This window comes from Salvia hispanica, chromosome 1, assembly GCF_029641045.1.
Source record: "Salvia hispanica isolate PSC_SH4W2 chromosome 1, Shi_PSC_v1, whole genome shotgun sequence".
NCBI lineage: Eukaryota > Viridiplantae > Streptophyta > Magnoliopsida > Lamiales > Lamiaceae > Salvia > Salvia hispanica.
Window position 1 is genome coordinate 27519180 of NC_142692.1, and position 12714 is coordinate 27531893.

Genomic DNA, 12714 nt, shown 5'->3' on the forward strand with positions numbered 1-12714 from the left:
ATGGAGAAAATTGTTTTGCTAATTGTATTATATAGATATGGTAATTGAGTTTATATTATATACCGAGTGAGTTTGTAAAATATAATGATTGAGTTTGCAAAATGGATTATTGAGTTTGTAACATATACTGATTGAGTTTTTAACAAATGTTGATTGTGTTTTTGAGTTTTTAATATATGTTGATTGAGTTTCTAGTACATGTTGATTGAGTTGTGATTATGATTGTGAATAAAAATTAAATTATAGTAATATTGGTATGTTCTCAGGCAGAAAAAAGCAAAATGCATGCAAGAATATAATTTCGATAAAATCATGAAATCTGAAACAATTTATAAGGCGTTACACTAAAAAAAAAATGCTGATTACCTGACAACACAATTTCCATCAGAATTTACCAATGGATTACCAAGGGATTTGCTGTTGGTAATTTTCCTTACGTCATTTCCAACGTATCTGTGGCGGAATTGATTAATTGGAATATCAATTAGGCCTAACTTGAATATTATAACCTAATCCCATACTACTTCGTAACACCAACATATATAATGTTGATTAACTAAATTCAATATTTATAACTTAGAATTTGGTAGTTATTATATCCGGACATTGATGTCGACTTGACGATCTACCAAATTAAATGTCGTATAAGATGATATGGAATTCCAATTTGCATGCAAACCAAACTTAATTGAAGCTTTTCTTAATGAAGACAATATATATAAGAATAGATTTATCTCAAGATAACATATGTTTTGTGCCACAAATCCACTTAATTATACTACTGATGGTCGGAGTATCGTAATTTGTTACATAAAATCAAGATAATCATAATAATAAGTAGAAATTTTTGTAAACAATTTGTATGATGATGCGTGCACTTCATAGTCATGCATCCACGACTAAGTTGTGACTAGGTTTATTAAACAAATTCATTAAAATCTCGAATAATATATACATAACCATTGCTCCACAAATGACAGTGACTAATTTCATCATTAACTCTCTGCCAAATGTCAATTGTTCACCTCTTGTAAAATCCTTAGTTTGAAGTTCGAAAAGTGTTTATTCATTTACGAAACGAGGATAATGATATTAAAAATCGAAAGTAGGTTACGGGGAAATATTGTTTGATATATGTGTCTTGTGGTGTGGCAAGTTGTTCATTAAAACATTGAGTAAAAATTCGGTGGTTCAAACATATTACTATGTGGTGTGTTCAATCAATCATGATTGCAGAAAGAGAGATAAAAGGAGAGGATGAAAAGTGATTTATGCAATTATAATTGATTAGACACACCACGTGACGATATATTATCAGGATTAGGATCATTGAACATCACATTGGAATGAAAAGTGAGTCTTCCATGCATGGCTTTCTTATTTTATTTCATGTTTCACTTGAACCTGTGAAATTAATTAATTTAAATTAATTTGACTAAACCATACCTTAGCTAGTGTTGGCCGATTCTTACCTAAAGTATAAACAAATTAATTACTTCTACCATCAAAAGTCGATTTCCTACTTGGTCGTAATCATGTACAAAATGATATATTGAGTCGAGTTAAACTATTTAAAACCAATTTTAAATCAAGCCAATTAAACTTGAATCTGAAAAGATACTCAACTAATAAACTTGGTAGACACAATGTAAATACGACGGAGCAAAAAGTATGTGTATATGTAATAATATAGACATAGTATTGGATAAATTCGAGACTTGTGGAATAAAAAATGTATATATTGATTTAGAAAGAAGACCGAATCTACGTAACAATTGATCGGTTTCCATTTTCCAAAAGAATGGAGACTAATTCATGATGTGTATGTGGTTGTACAACTGTTTTCCTATTGTTTTGTTTTATTATGCTTTTACATCCATTTTCAAATTATATCCTATTTCACGTTTCCCTTATCGTCGACTTGTTTAATAATTTTGTTTTATCTTTATGTTTCCTTCTTCTATTTTCAAGAGAAATTAAAGTGGTAGTACACATTTATTAGTAATATCTAAAAGGTACGCATAAAGCACGTAAAAGTTGAGAATTTAGATTTAAAAGGATTTAATTTCTAATAATAAGTATATTCTGAGAATTAAAATAAGTAAAGAGTATAATAATATTATAGCGTTCCCTTTCATGTACGCACATTCGACTTTTCTTATTTATAATGGATACTATCCAATTGTAAAACCAAATAAAAGCCCACAGAGAAAAGAAGTAAAAATACATTGGGCTCTCGGAGAAGGACATCTGGTGGAGGGATAAGTCCATGAGGATTTTTGGAGAAACGGGAGCTGGAACGTTGAGTTGGTCCAGACCGAACTTGAACCTCTTGGAGTCTCAACGGATGCTATTGCTGAGATTAACTCAAGTAACAAAGATACGCTGAGATGGACGAGCTCTCCTCACTACGACCTCGGCTTGGGAAAGAACAGTGGAGTGGAGGTTATTAACCCGTTGGCGTGGAGGGTGAGACAACGCAAACAAATTAGACTTGTTAGATCCATCCTGGCTCACCCATGGGTATGGCGGGGTCAGGGGTTGGTGGTATTCTCCGAGATGAAGAAGGAAACTTAGTGCGAGGATTCAAATCAAACATCTGGATGCGGAGCTCCAAGCCCCGTCTCTCGGGCTTGATTTGGAGAAGGACACAGGATTTGGATTGAAATGGGGAACCTTGAAGCCGTTGCTTTGGTCTCAGCGGAGAGGCACGATGCAGCTAACTTGCGACCTCGGAAGTGTGAAATAAACTAAACTTGATCTGCTACAAGGTTTCTCATATCCAAAAGGAAGGTGATTGCCAACGCGCTAGCACAGCAGCCAGCAGGGATGCAATGAAACCCAACACACCTCTTTTGATCAGCTCACGACACCAGCATTGATCAAGGCAATGATTCGTATGGACCAACTTGGCCTCCCGAATTTCTCCTCTCACGGCCCCACAAGACGTTAAATAATTTGGTCTATCCTTATTCCTTGCACACAGGAAGAGAGTAGAATGGTGTCATGTCCACTGTTGGGATTTTGACCCCAAGCTATCCTCTATATTTGAAGTTGAGCATGTCACTTTTGGACATGCCTTGTGTTTATAATTGTTTGCTTTCATGGTATATAGGGATGTTGTTAAAAAAAAAAGTTTAAATACTACTAGTACTATAAAGTATGGAGTACTACAGTTGGGCTTTGATAAATAAAAAGCCCAATGTGCGTGGACGAACGAGGGAAGTAATGAAGGGAGGAAACAAATGGCAGAACATTTACGCGCATCCAAATGATAAATTGCAGAGTTAGATTTTTATGGGATCAATCTGATAATAAATTTATAAATCAACCCTGTATGATTTAATCTGAATTTGAACTATAAAAAAAATTGTCAATCGAATTGATATATACAATAATGTATTGACATAGCACCATACACGCAGACACTCATAAATGATCTAGGAAAATCATAATTAGCAAATCAAAAAATAAATCAAATCGCAACTTACAAATTACAATAAGACCCAATGATTAATTATTTGGGCCCCCACCGATAACTTTATTCATAGATTATTAGGAATTAAACCTTTTCTTTTATTGCAGAAAAGAAATGCAGTAAATATAGATGCTTTTTAGGGGAATATTAGTATTTAACGAATTGCTTATTCAATATTCATTGTTTTGTACTCCCTCTGTTTCTTCGTAGTTGAGTCATTTTACCATTTCAGAAAGTTTCTTCATAGTTGAGTCGTATGGTAACTTTTTCCTCTATCTTACTTTACTCTCTTACTTTATTCACTTTATACTTTATTATCTCTACTTTTTCCTCTCTCTTACTTTTTTATCTATTTATTTAACACACCCATCATTCATTTCTAAAATTCTGTGCCGAAAAGTTCCGCCTCAACTATGAAGAAACGGAGGGAGTACTTTTGATCAAATAAAAATGTGGAGTTTTCAGAAATCCATGCCGCACGCATCCTTATTCTCCAACTAAAATATGACATGCAAGTTAATCAAAATTATGTTAAATAAGGACGAAATGAAATAAAAATCGAAGGATCTATTATAACATAAAACCATTTAATAAAATTAAAATAGGACGATCTAAGAATGTGCCTTACGTAAATGACAGTAATCAAATCAAAATTATTAGATACTACATTTTTTACATTTAAATTGGTATGCATAGAATCGTTTTGAATCTTGATTTAACAAATAAAAGTAGTACTCGTAATTATTTTTATGAAACATGCATCCAGAAATAATTATACACGAGAAAAAGAAAAATATGTAATGATGAACAAACTTTGAACCAAAAATTGGACGGCACTCATTAATTCATGAAATACGGAAAAGGGTTTATCTTCAAAACCGCCACCGGAAAACGCAAAACAAACACATCATTTTCATCACTCCCAAGTCCTCCCCCGCCACCTTCTTCATCGATTAACCGGTTCGGATCCCTATCCAATAATTCCGATCCAATCGCGATCGCCGACTATGGGAAAACTCTACGTGCAGATGGAGCCGCCGGCGGATCTCAACCGGAACACTGAGTGGTTCACCTATCCCGGCGTATGGACTACCTACATATTGATTCTCTTCTTCTCGTGGCTCGCCGTTCTCTCCGTCACCAATTGCACCCCCGGCATGGCCTGGACGATCGTCAATGTCTGCCATTTCCTCGTATGTCATCGCCGCTCGTCTCTTCTATTTTTTTTTTTTTTTTGTGATCTAATTTGGGTGTTTTGTGCCCTAGGGTTATATTGTCATGATTGTGGCCTAGATTCCTTGTCTGCGCCCGAGCTGTAGCTCGGATCTTCTGTCCGGCAACATGACGCTAGAGTTTATTGTTTTAACTGCTAACAATTGGATAATTCATCGATTCAGTACTAGTTGAATCCGGCTAGATTTTTTATTCGTAAACTGACGATTGAGATTGTGTTAGAGGTGCAGCTCAAATAAGCTTTTGGTAATTAACCCTAGCCAAGATGTGAATTGTTTGGTTCATTTGCAGCCCGATGTTTATGTGATTACTTTCTACTATTGGACTGTCCTTATTACGTTGTTCTGCAATTTTTCTAACCGTAATTGGTCTCTGGTTTGTATGGCTCTCCCGTGCCATTCTTGGTGTCATGAACATGGTTATATTTGTGAATACATGTATGGAATGGGTCGGGAAGTTGTTGTGCTGGGCTTGGGTCTGTTAGTAAAATTGGGGCTATGACTAGCCTAACTCAATAATTCTGTAGCTGTTGATTATGCTTGTTCCTCACATGAATGCTTGAGCTAGAAAGTGCTGTGTAGAAGTGTTTGTGGAGAGTGCTTCTAATATGGTAGTGGTTCTTGCATCTGATCTGTTTTAGAATTATGTTGACGCAGTCACTTTCTCCTTCCTATGCTTCATTCTTGGAATGTGATGTTTAGGATATTTATGCACCCCATATAGATAGTACATACTAGATACATCATCCTTTTCCACAGGGAATGGATTTTTGGCCATTGAATACTCGGCAGGAGAGGCTCTAGTATCATATATTCAAATGCTTACTAAGTCTGCTTGTTTGGAGACTTGTATGGTCTCTCTTTACTGCTCGTCCATTAATAATGCCTGTGTTGCATGCAGCCAGTGATAGTTTAACAATATATAGCCATATAGGAGTGTGTGTGTGTCTGTAGTGCAATCGCCATTTAGTTCTTCTTCAGATGACTTTAAGTTGGTTTTTAGATGACTATCAATAGGCTCCTTGATGTGCCTAGAACTGAACTTTTTGTGCTTGCTGATGATCAGTAGGAGGTTCTCTCTGACATGACAGTTTTGTTTCTATATGTAGGTAACTTACCACTTCTTCCACTGGAAAAAAGGAACCCCTTTTGGTGATGATCAGGGAATCTATAATGGCTTGACATGGTGGGAGCAGATTGACCATGGAAAGCAGCTCACTCGCAATAGAAAGTTCCTCACAGTTGTTCCAGTGGTTCTGTAAGCTCTTTCCTCCTTTAGTTTGTTGTTTAATATTGGGAATAATGATATGCATTTATATCTCTTGTTGATTGTATATGAGAATGGAGATTGTTGTGTCCACCAATAAACATCTTGCTTTTTGGCAAATCGGGTTTTAATAAATGTAAAGGAATGTGGTGGAAAAAGATAGTGGAATGTGAATCTTAATTTTATACTCCCTTCGTCCCAACTCCCAAGGTAGTTGAGGCAATTCTTTTGGGCACGAGATTTAAGAATTTGGTGTGTTGAAGGTTAAAGTGGGGAGAGTAAAGTAAGAGAGGGAATAAAGTAGGAGAGAGGAAGAGAGAGTAAAGTAATAGAGAAGAAAATTTCTTTGCCAAAAAGGGGAATGGATGACTCAACTACCTTGGGACAACCGAAAAAGGAATACGACTCAACTACCTTGGGACGGAGGGAGTACTAGTTTTATAATGAAATGTGAGTAAGTTAGTGGAATGTGAGATCTACTTAGTAAAAGTGAAATGAGACGAGACAAGTAATTGTGATAGAGATCAAGCTAATGATCTCCATTATCTCTTGAGATCATTTTCAGTATTGTGGAGATTGATGAAAAGATTGTTTTAAATGTTGAGGATCTGTTTCCTTGTTTATTAATATGCTGATTCACTTTCCTAGATTAGAGTGCGTAGGAGCCCTATAAATAGCTACTCTTTAGAAGAGCTAGAGATCTGGGAAAATAAAGTGTATTAGGACGGTATCAACCGTAGGCCTCTTCGGAGGATTATCTTGGCCTCTTCGGAGGATTGTTCTTCTTTTATATTAATTTCAGTTCTTATTTTACTTCCGCCTTTCACTCCATATCAATTTGGTGCGGTGAACGTGGAACACATCATGGTGAACACTCGGAGCACTGAACAACGTCTTGACACACTGGAGAAGGCGGTTGCGGACATCAAAGTGCATATGAGCACATTCGATGCCCGGATCTCTAAGTGTATCAATGATGCCTTGGCACCATTCTGGCGGGAGCTGCAGTCTCGTGGCATCATTTGGGAGCGCGGGCAGCCCGATTTTTTCACTCTAGATGATCAACATTCATCTCACACCAACAATACCAATTCCTACAACTTCAACACTGAGCCAACACCGCCCTCACTTCCTCCTGCACCTGCTCTGCCCACAACCAGCCCCCTCCTGCAGGAGATACAACCAGCCCAGCAACCCCCCTTAGCTTCCCCACATTTGGATGCACCATCCATCCCTGAAAATCAGCATTTCCGTAAGTTTCCCGTCACCCAACCTAATGTTGCACTTCCACCATCCATTTTGCCTGTAAAATTGCTTGCACACTCCCCGCTCCTGGCCCTGGACATGACAACCGAACATCTCGAGTATGAACGGCTATTTGCAAGCCCAGCAACGAGGACACCCAAGCAATGCATCAATGTTGTTGGTCGTCTTCTCTTGTCCAGCAATCTGGATCCTCTTCGAAAGCACGAGTACGAGCCTCCACCGGTCAAAGCAATGTGTTTAGGATTCAAATCCAGCCTTGCGGGCAAGGCTGTTTTGACAGTGGGGCAATTGATAGAGATCAAGCTAATGATCTCCATTATCTCTTGAGATCATTTTCATTATTGTGGAGATTGATGAAAAGATTGTTTTAAATGTTGAGGATCTGTTTCCTTGTTTATTAATATGCTGATTCACTTTCCTAGATTAGAGTGCGTAGGAGCCCTATAAATAGCTACTCTTTAGAAGAGCTAGAGATCTGGGAAAATAAAGTGTATTAGGACGGTATCAACCGTAGGCCTCTTCGGAGGATTATCTTGGCCTCTTCGGAGGATTGTTCTTCTTTTATATTAATTTCAGTTCTTATTTTACTTCCGCCTTTCACTCCATATCAAATTGAGGATGGACCAAAATGGCAAAATGAGACATGTATAGGAAGGAGTACAATATTTGGTGGCTTCACCGTGATATTGATATGATGATATATTTAGACGCCTATGTCATAACTACTCCCTCCGTCCCAAGGAAGATGACCCCTTCCTTGGGTGGCACGGGATTTTATGCAGTTAATTTTTGTGTGTTAAGAGGAGAGAGTAAAGTAAGAGAGATGGAATAAAGTAGAGATAAATGCGTTTCCATTTTAAGTAATGGGTCATCTTGGTTGGGACAAACCAAACAGGAAAGTGGGTCATCTTCAATGGGACGGAGGGAGTAAAAAAAAACAGAACTTCATAAAGTTTTATCCCCAGATAACTACTTTTCTTGTATACCGCACCTATGTAAGGCGGCCACTGGCCATCAAGTTCCTGAATGACTTCTTATGTTTAGGAAAACTGAAAGTATAAAAATGGGACTTTGTCAAATTGAAATAATGTTACGATGTTAGCCTCGCCTCCTGTCTTTTTTGAGGATGTGAAAGAAATTTGTTACTATTTCTTTATTTCTCCCTTCATATTAATCATGTTCCCTTTTTCCATTTGTGTTGTTGACAGATACTTGATAGCATCTCACACAACGGATTATCAATATCCGATGCTGCTCTTCAACACAGTGGCAGTACTTGTGTTGGTTGTTGCCAAGTTCCCTAATATGCACAAGGTCCGAATCTTCGGAATCAATGGGGATCTGTGAACTGCTACCTCTTCCAACAGTTCATCTTAACTTAGTAGTTGGAAAATGCTTGATCCTCACAATATCTGTGAAGAAGGTTATGCATCTTTGGTGTATAGAATCTGCATCTGAAACTCATTAGTACGTTTTGGTCTGTGTAGCATATTTTGCTTTACTCGTTTTACGGTCACCCTCAAAACTGATAGGCACTAAATTGTAAACAAGCTGTTTATTCACACTAGAAAGTTTGTACACTTGTGTCTTGATCAGTATCTTGATCCGGCTTATAATCTATAATCGTGTCTTTGACTGATCTTATTGGCCAAACATCATGTATATAACTTGCACCGTCACTTGTTATTCAGTGATTCAACCATTTATGTTCTATGATAACTAGGCCTTTATTTGTCAACCCTAGCTATACTTTTCTAGCCTCTGTTGGCACACTTCGAATTTTTGTTTACTTTTCTTAGGACATGGTTTTGTTAAAGGCAATGTTTGGAGGGACCCTTGTATACTAGTAGCTCCAAATTAGTGAATAGTTTTTGTATCGGAGTTTTTATTTGTTGTTTGAAGTTTGAACGTCAACATATGTAATCAAGTAGCCAAACCATTGATTAATTAGGTGGAATTTTGGTTTAGCATGTATATTCAAGTTGGCTTTTAGTTTTAGTACTATAGTTTTAAGGCCTGTTTTCAAATTACTTTATGGATAAAATAACTTATTTATCTGTTTAATCACACATAAATAAACAGATTTAGAATGCCCTGCATTTGGAGTTGAAAATGTATGGGCTGTCAAGAATTCAAACTCACATTCTGGCCATTGCTAGTGTTCTTTATTTCTTTATGGTGTAATTGATTAGTCTTATTGGAAGTGCTTTCTTAGCTGGAAGAATCTGAGTCAAGATGTGACAATTATTAAAACATGCATCTCAAAGACTTCTATCTAGGGATCGGGGCTCCAACATATGTTGGGTGGATTGTGTGTGGGCGAGGGTGATTAAAATAAAATCAATTTTTTTTTGAACCTCGGCAGACTTAAGAAAACATGTTCCCACAAGGCCACAACACAAATTAAAATGTAATATTCGAAGGGAATATGATTTTCAAATAAAAGAAATAGTATCGTTCCATTTTACAACTCTCGCCGTTTTTACTCTATAATATGCTTAACCCATTTCAAATAATTTCTTCACCATTTTCCTCGTATTCTTCTTCCTTTTCTTTTCAAATTCCAATAAGTCGAATCACCATTCTTATTTGCAAAATTTTCTTTAGATTAATGGCCTAAATCACGACAAAATGAACCTCCATTGGAACAATCACTACAACAAAAAAATTGTTAAGGATATTTTTAATGCAATTAAGGACTCTTATTTATACTAGTAAATATACCACCAACGCTTCAAAAAGCATCCTTATTGTTAGTGTCTCAACTAAAATTAGAGGACGAAATTGAAACGTCCTTAAAAAAAGATTAAGTTAATTTATCTTTAATTTTTGAACGTTTTCTTTTGCGTCCTAAATTTTTGTTATTTTTGAAAAATTTCAACCACAATTAATAGTCTCGATTTTGTGTCCTTAAAGATTTTTTTTTTCTAGTGAATCTACCATTTTTTTTCAACTTTCAAATTATATTAGCTTCCACCAACACAATTTCTTAACCGGCAAGCGCCTACTCAAACCAAAGCTACTTAGATTTAATACACAATTGCAAATTATGTGAAATAAAAAAGAATTATAAAAATAAGAATTGTGAAAAATGATCTCTATGTAAAAGTAGTTGTGACTTGTGACTTGTGAGCATGGGTGAACCCAAATGAGGATCTCAAGGGGTTTGGCTTAAGCCCCTACTTAGTTTGTTTTTTTTAATCCCCTTTAAATTTATTAAAATTTTATGTAAATTGTTATTCAAAATCTTCTATCAATGAATTAAACTATATAAAAGTATATTTTCAAAAAAGTTTTAAAAAAATATAGATCCTACTAATAATCACTCCATTTATTTGTTCGTCCCTGCTTGTGAGCCTACATTATGAATGTCCTTGTATTATTAATTTTTACTTTAATTAAACGAGCTGGCTGGACATTTATTTGAAGATGGAGAAAAGGGATATGTTTATATAAAGATAAGGTAATTATTCAGAAGATATACTTTAACACAGCAATGATAACATGCTATGAGAAATGGGAAACAATCCCCAAAAGCAATATCTCATGTTGCTAATATCATATGGCCCTGCAGCTTTAATCTTTACGGTGGACAATTATATACATATAGATAGTCATAGTTTATGCAAATAATAATTCGAGTATCACATCAAAAGTTCATGATACCTAATTTGAGCACTTTATTGTCCTTTTTTCGAATAATTTTTTAGACGATATAATATATGTAGTGTAAAAAATTTCATGAAAACTGTCATAAAATTTTTAAAAGAGATCATACACAAGAACATCTTCCTTTTAAGTTTTAAATTCTGCTCTTTCCCCCATTTATGAAGCTAATTAAGGATACTTATGTACTAATTCTCAAACATTTAATACAATGCTATACATAAACAAATTGTGCACCAATCTAGTTGCACTTAATAAGCAACAATTTCAATTCTGGTAAGATAAAGAATAGTACAAGAAGCTCACTTTTAGGTCATGGAAGCTACCTAGTTAGCTTCAATTACTACTTAATTAAAACTGAAAATAAAAGTAAGAAATACATAACACTTTATGCAGTATGTATGTTAGTTCTTAAAACTCCCGAACAGCTAACCAACCATGACACCATAGAAATAAAAAGATAGACAAAAAACAAGAAATAAATATTGATTAAAAAAAGAAGAAGAAAAAGTGATCAAAGCAGCCTACTTGTTGTTATTTTTCTTCACCAAGAGCCTCCACCTAACATTCCATTCCAGATTAATCCATTCGAATTCTCCTGCCCCTTATCTTGATCTTGATCTTGATCGCTCGAGTTTCGTCTTGTTGCACCCAACGCAAACATCAGGCTTCCATTCACGCCCTCTTGAGGGACACTATTCGAGTTTGAGTTTGAGTTCGAGTTCTCGTATAGACTCCCACCACCGTCTCTAGTTGGGAACGAGAGTGGCGCCGGCTTGCATTCTTGGAACGGGAAACCCGATGCAAAGATGGCACTGTTTTGATCGTGAAGAGTCGGGAAGAAGGAATTCAAACCCCTAGCCGCAATGCCGCCGCCATTGGTGAAGAAATTCAGGGCTGAGAGAGGAGCAGTTGTGGAAGAGGAGGTGTTTGTAGAGTTCTGAATCTTAGGGAAGTCAAGAAACTGGCTGTAATCATGTGGTGGGCCAGCAGCTGCTTGAAACCCTAGATTGAGGTCATGGCCTTGATGTTGGATTTTAGGGTTTTGAGATGAAAAAGGGGAATTGCTTGAGGAAGAAGAAGATCTCTTGTTCTTTCTAGAGCCTCCGCCTACGGGAACATTCCTTAGGGTTCCGCCCTCGGTCCAATAACGCCGGCACGTCTTGCAAAAGTACCTTGGCTGGGTGAGGCTGTAGTTGTTGTAGTAGCAGAATTTGGTGTTTGTGGAGTGGCATCTTGGGCAATTTATGGCTTCCTCTTTCTGTGGCCTCACTTTTCTCTCCATTGTTGCTGGCTTGCTGCATGCATTTGGAGCACCTTCTGTCCTTGATCTTGCAACTCCAAATTCCTAAAGAGGGACATGTGTTTGGGATTGGTGAAAAATGCTAGTAAAATGATAAATGTAAGAATTCTTGAAAATCTAATCTCATAATGAACAAAAATGGAATTGCTTCCTTTTGTGTATGTCTAATAGTGGTTAAAAATTCTGAATAAAAGTAAGTTTGCAAAGCCAAGAAAGATAAAGTCTATGAACATGAACACCCTATAGTTCTAATTAAGCTTGAAAAGTGACTAAAAAATTAGAAAGAAATGAAGAAAAAGGTAAAACTCTTCGCACCTGCGTCCATTGAGCACTATCCATGGATGTTCACAAAAAGGCAAAGTGATGGAGAAAAATCAACTAGTTTTTGTCTGCAGCTGTCTTTGATGCAAAGAAGGAAAGAATGTTTTTGAGTTGCTTGTAATTTGGCTTTCTTTTTTGAGTTGGCTAACTTTATGGATGATGGGAGGAAAAAGAGGAAATG

General features: G+C 36.4%; 2 protein-coding genes across 2 annotated transcripts; one reads left to right on the plus strand and one right to left on the minus strand.

Annotated features, from left to right (window-relative positions):
• Positions 1-4290: 4290 nt before the first annotated feature.
• On the plus strand, positions 4291-8981 carry LOC125185209 (uncharacterized). The gene is made up of 3 exons (XM_048081709.2): positions 4291-4671; positions 5820-5968; positions 8452-8981. The coding sequence occupies exons 1-3, from the start codon at positions 4486-4488 to the stop codon at positions 8588-8590; spliced, it is 474 nt and encodes a 157-aa protein (XP_047937666.1). The 5' UTR covers positions 4291-4485; the 3' UTR covers positions 8591-8981.
• A 2143-nt stretch (positions 8982-11124) lies between these two features.
• LOC125185685 (dof zinc finger protein DOF4.6-like) lies at positions 11125-12714 on the minus strand. The gene is made up of 2 exons (XM_048082265.2): positions 12528-12714; positions 11125-12257 (listed from the first exon to the last, which is right to left on the minus strand). The coding sequence occupies exons 1-2, from the start codon at positions 12549-12551 to the stop codon at positions 11454-11456; spliced, it is 828 nt and encodes a 275-aa protein (XP_047938222.1). The 5' UTR covers positions 12552-12714; the 3' UTR covers positions 11125-11453.

Coding starts and splice junctions, on each gene's coding strand:
- LOC125185685 (XM_048082265.2), bottom strand. CDS start 12,551: ATGGATAGTGCTCAATGGACGCAG. Junction 12,258..12,527: donor ATAGTGCTCAATGGACGCAG/GTGCGAAGAGTT, acceptor GTCCCTCTTTAG/GAATTTGGAGTTGCAAGATC.
- LOC125185209 (XM_048081709.2), top strand. CDS start 4,486: ATGGGAAAACTCTACGTGCAGATGGAGCCGCCGGCGGATCTCAACCGG. Junction 4,672..5,819: donor TCAATGTCTGCCATTTCCTC/GTATGTCATCGC, acceptor TTCTATATGTAG/GTAACTTACCACTTCTTCCA. Junction 5,969..8,451: donor ACAGTTGTTCCAGTGGTTCT/GTAAGCTCTTTC, acceptor TGTTGTTGACAG/ATACTTGATAGCATCTCACA.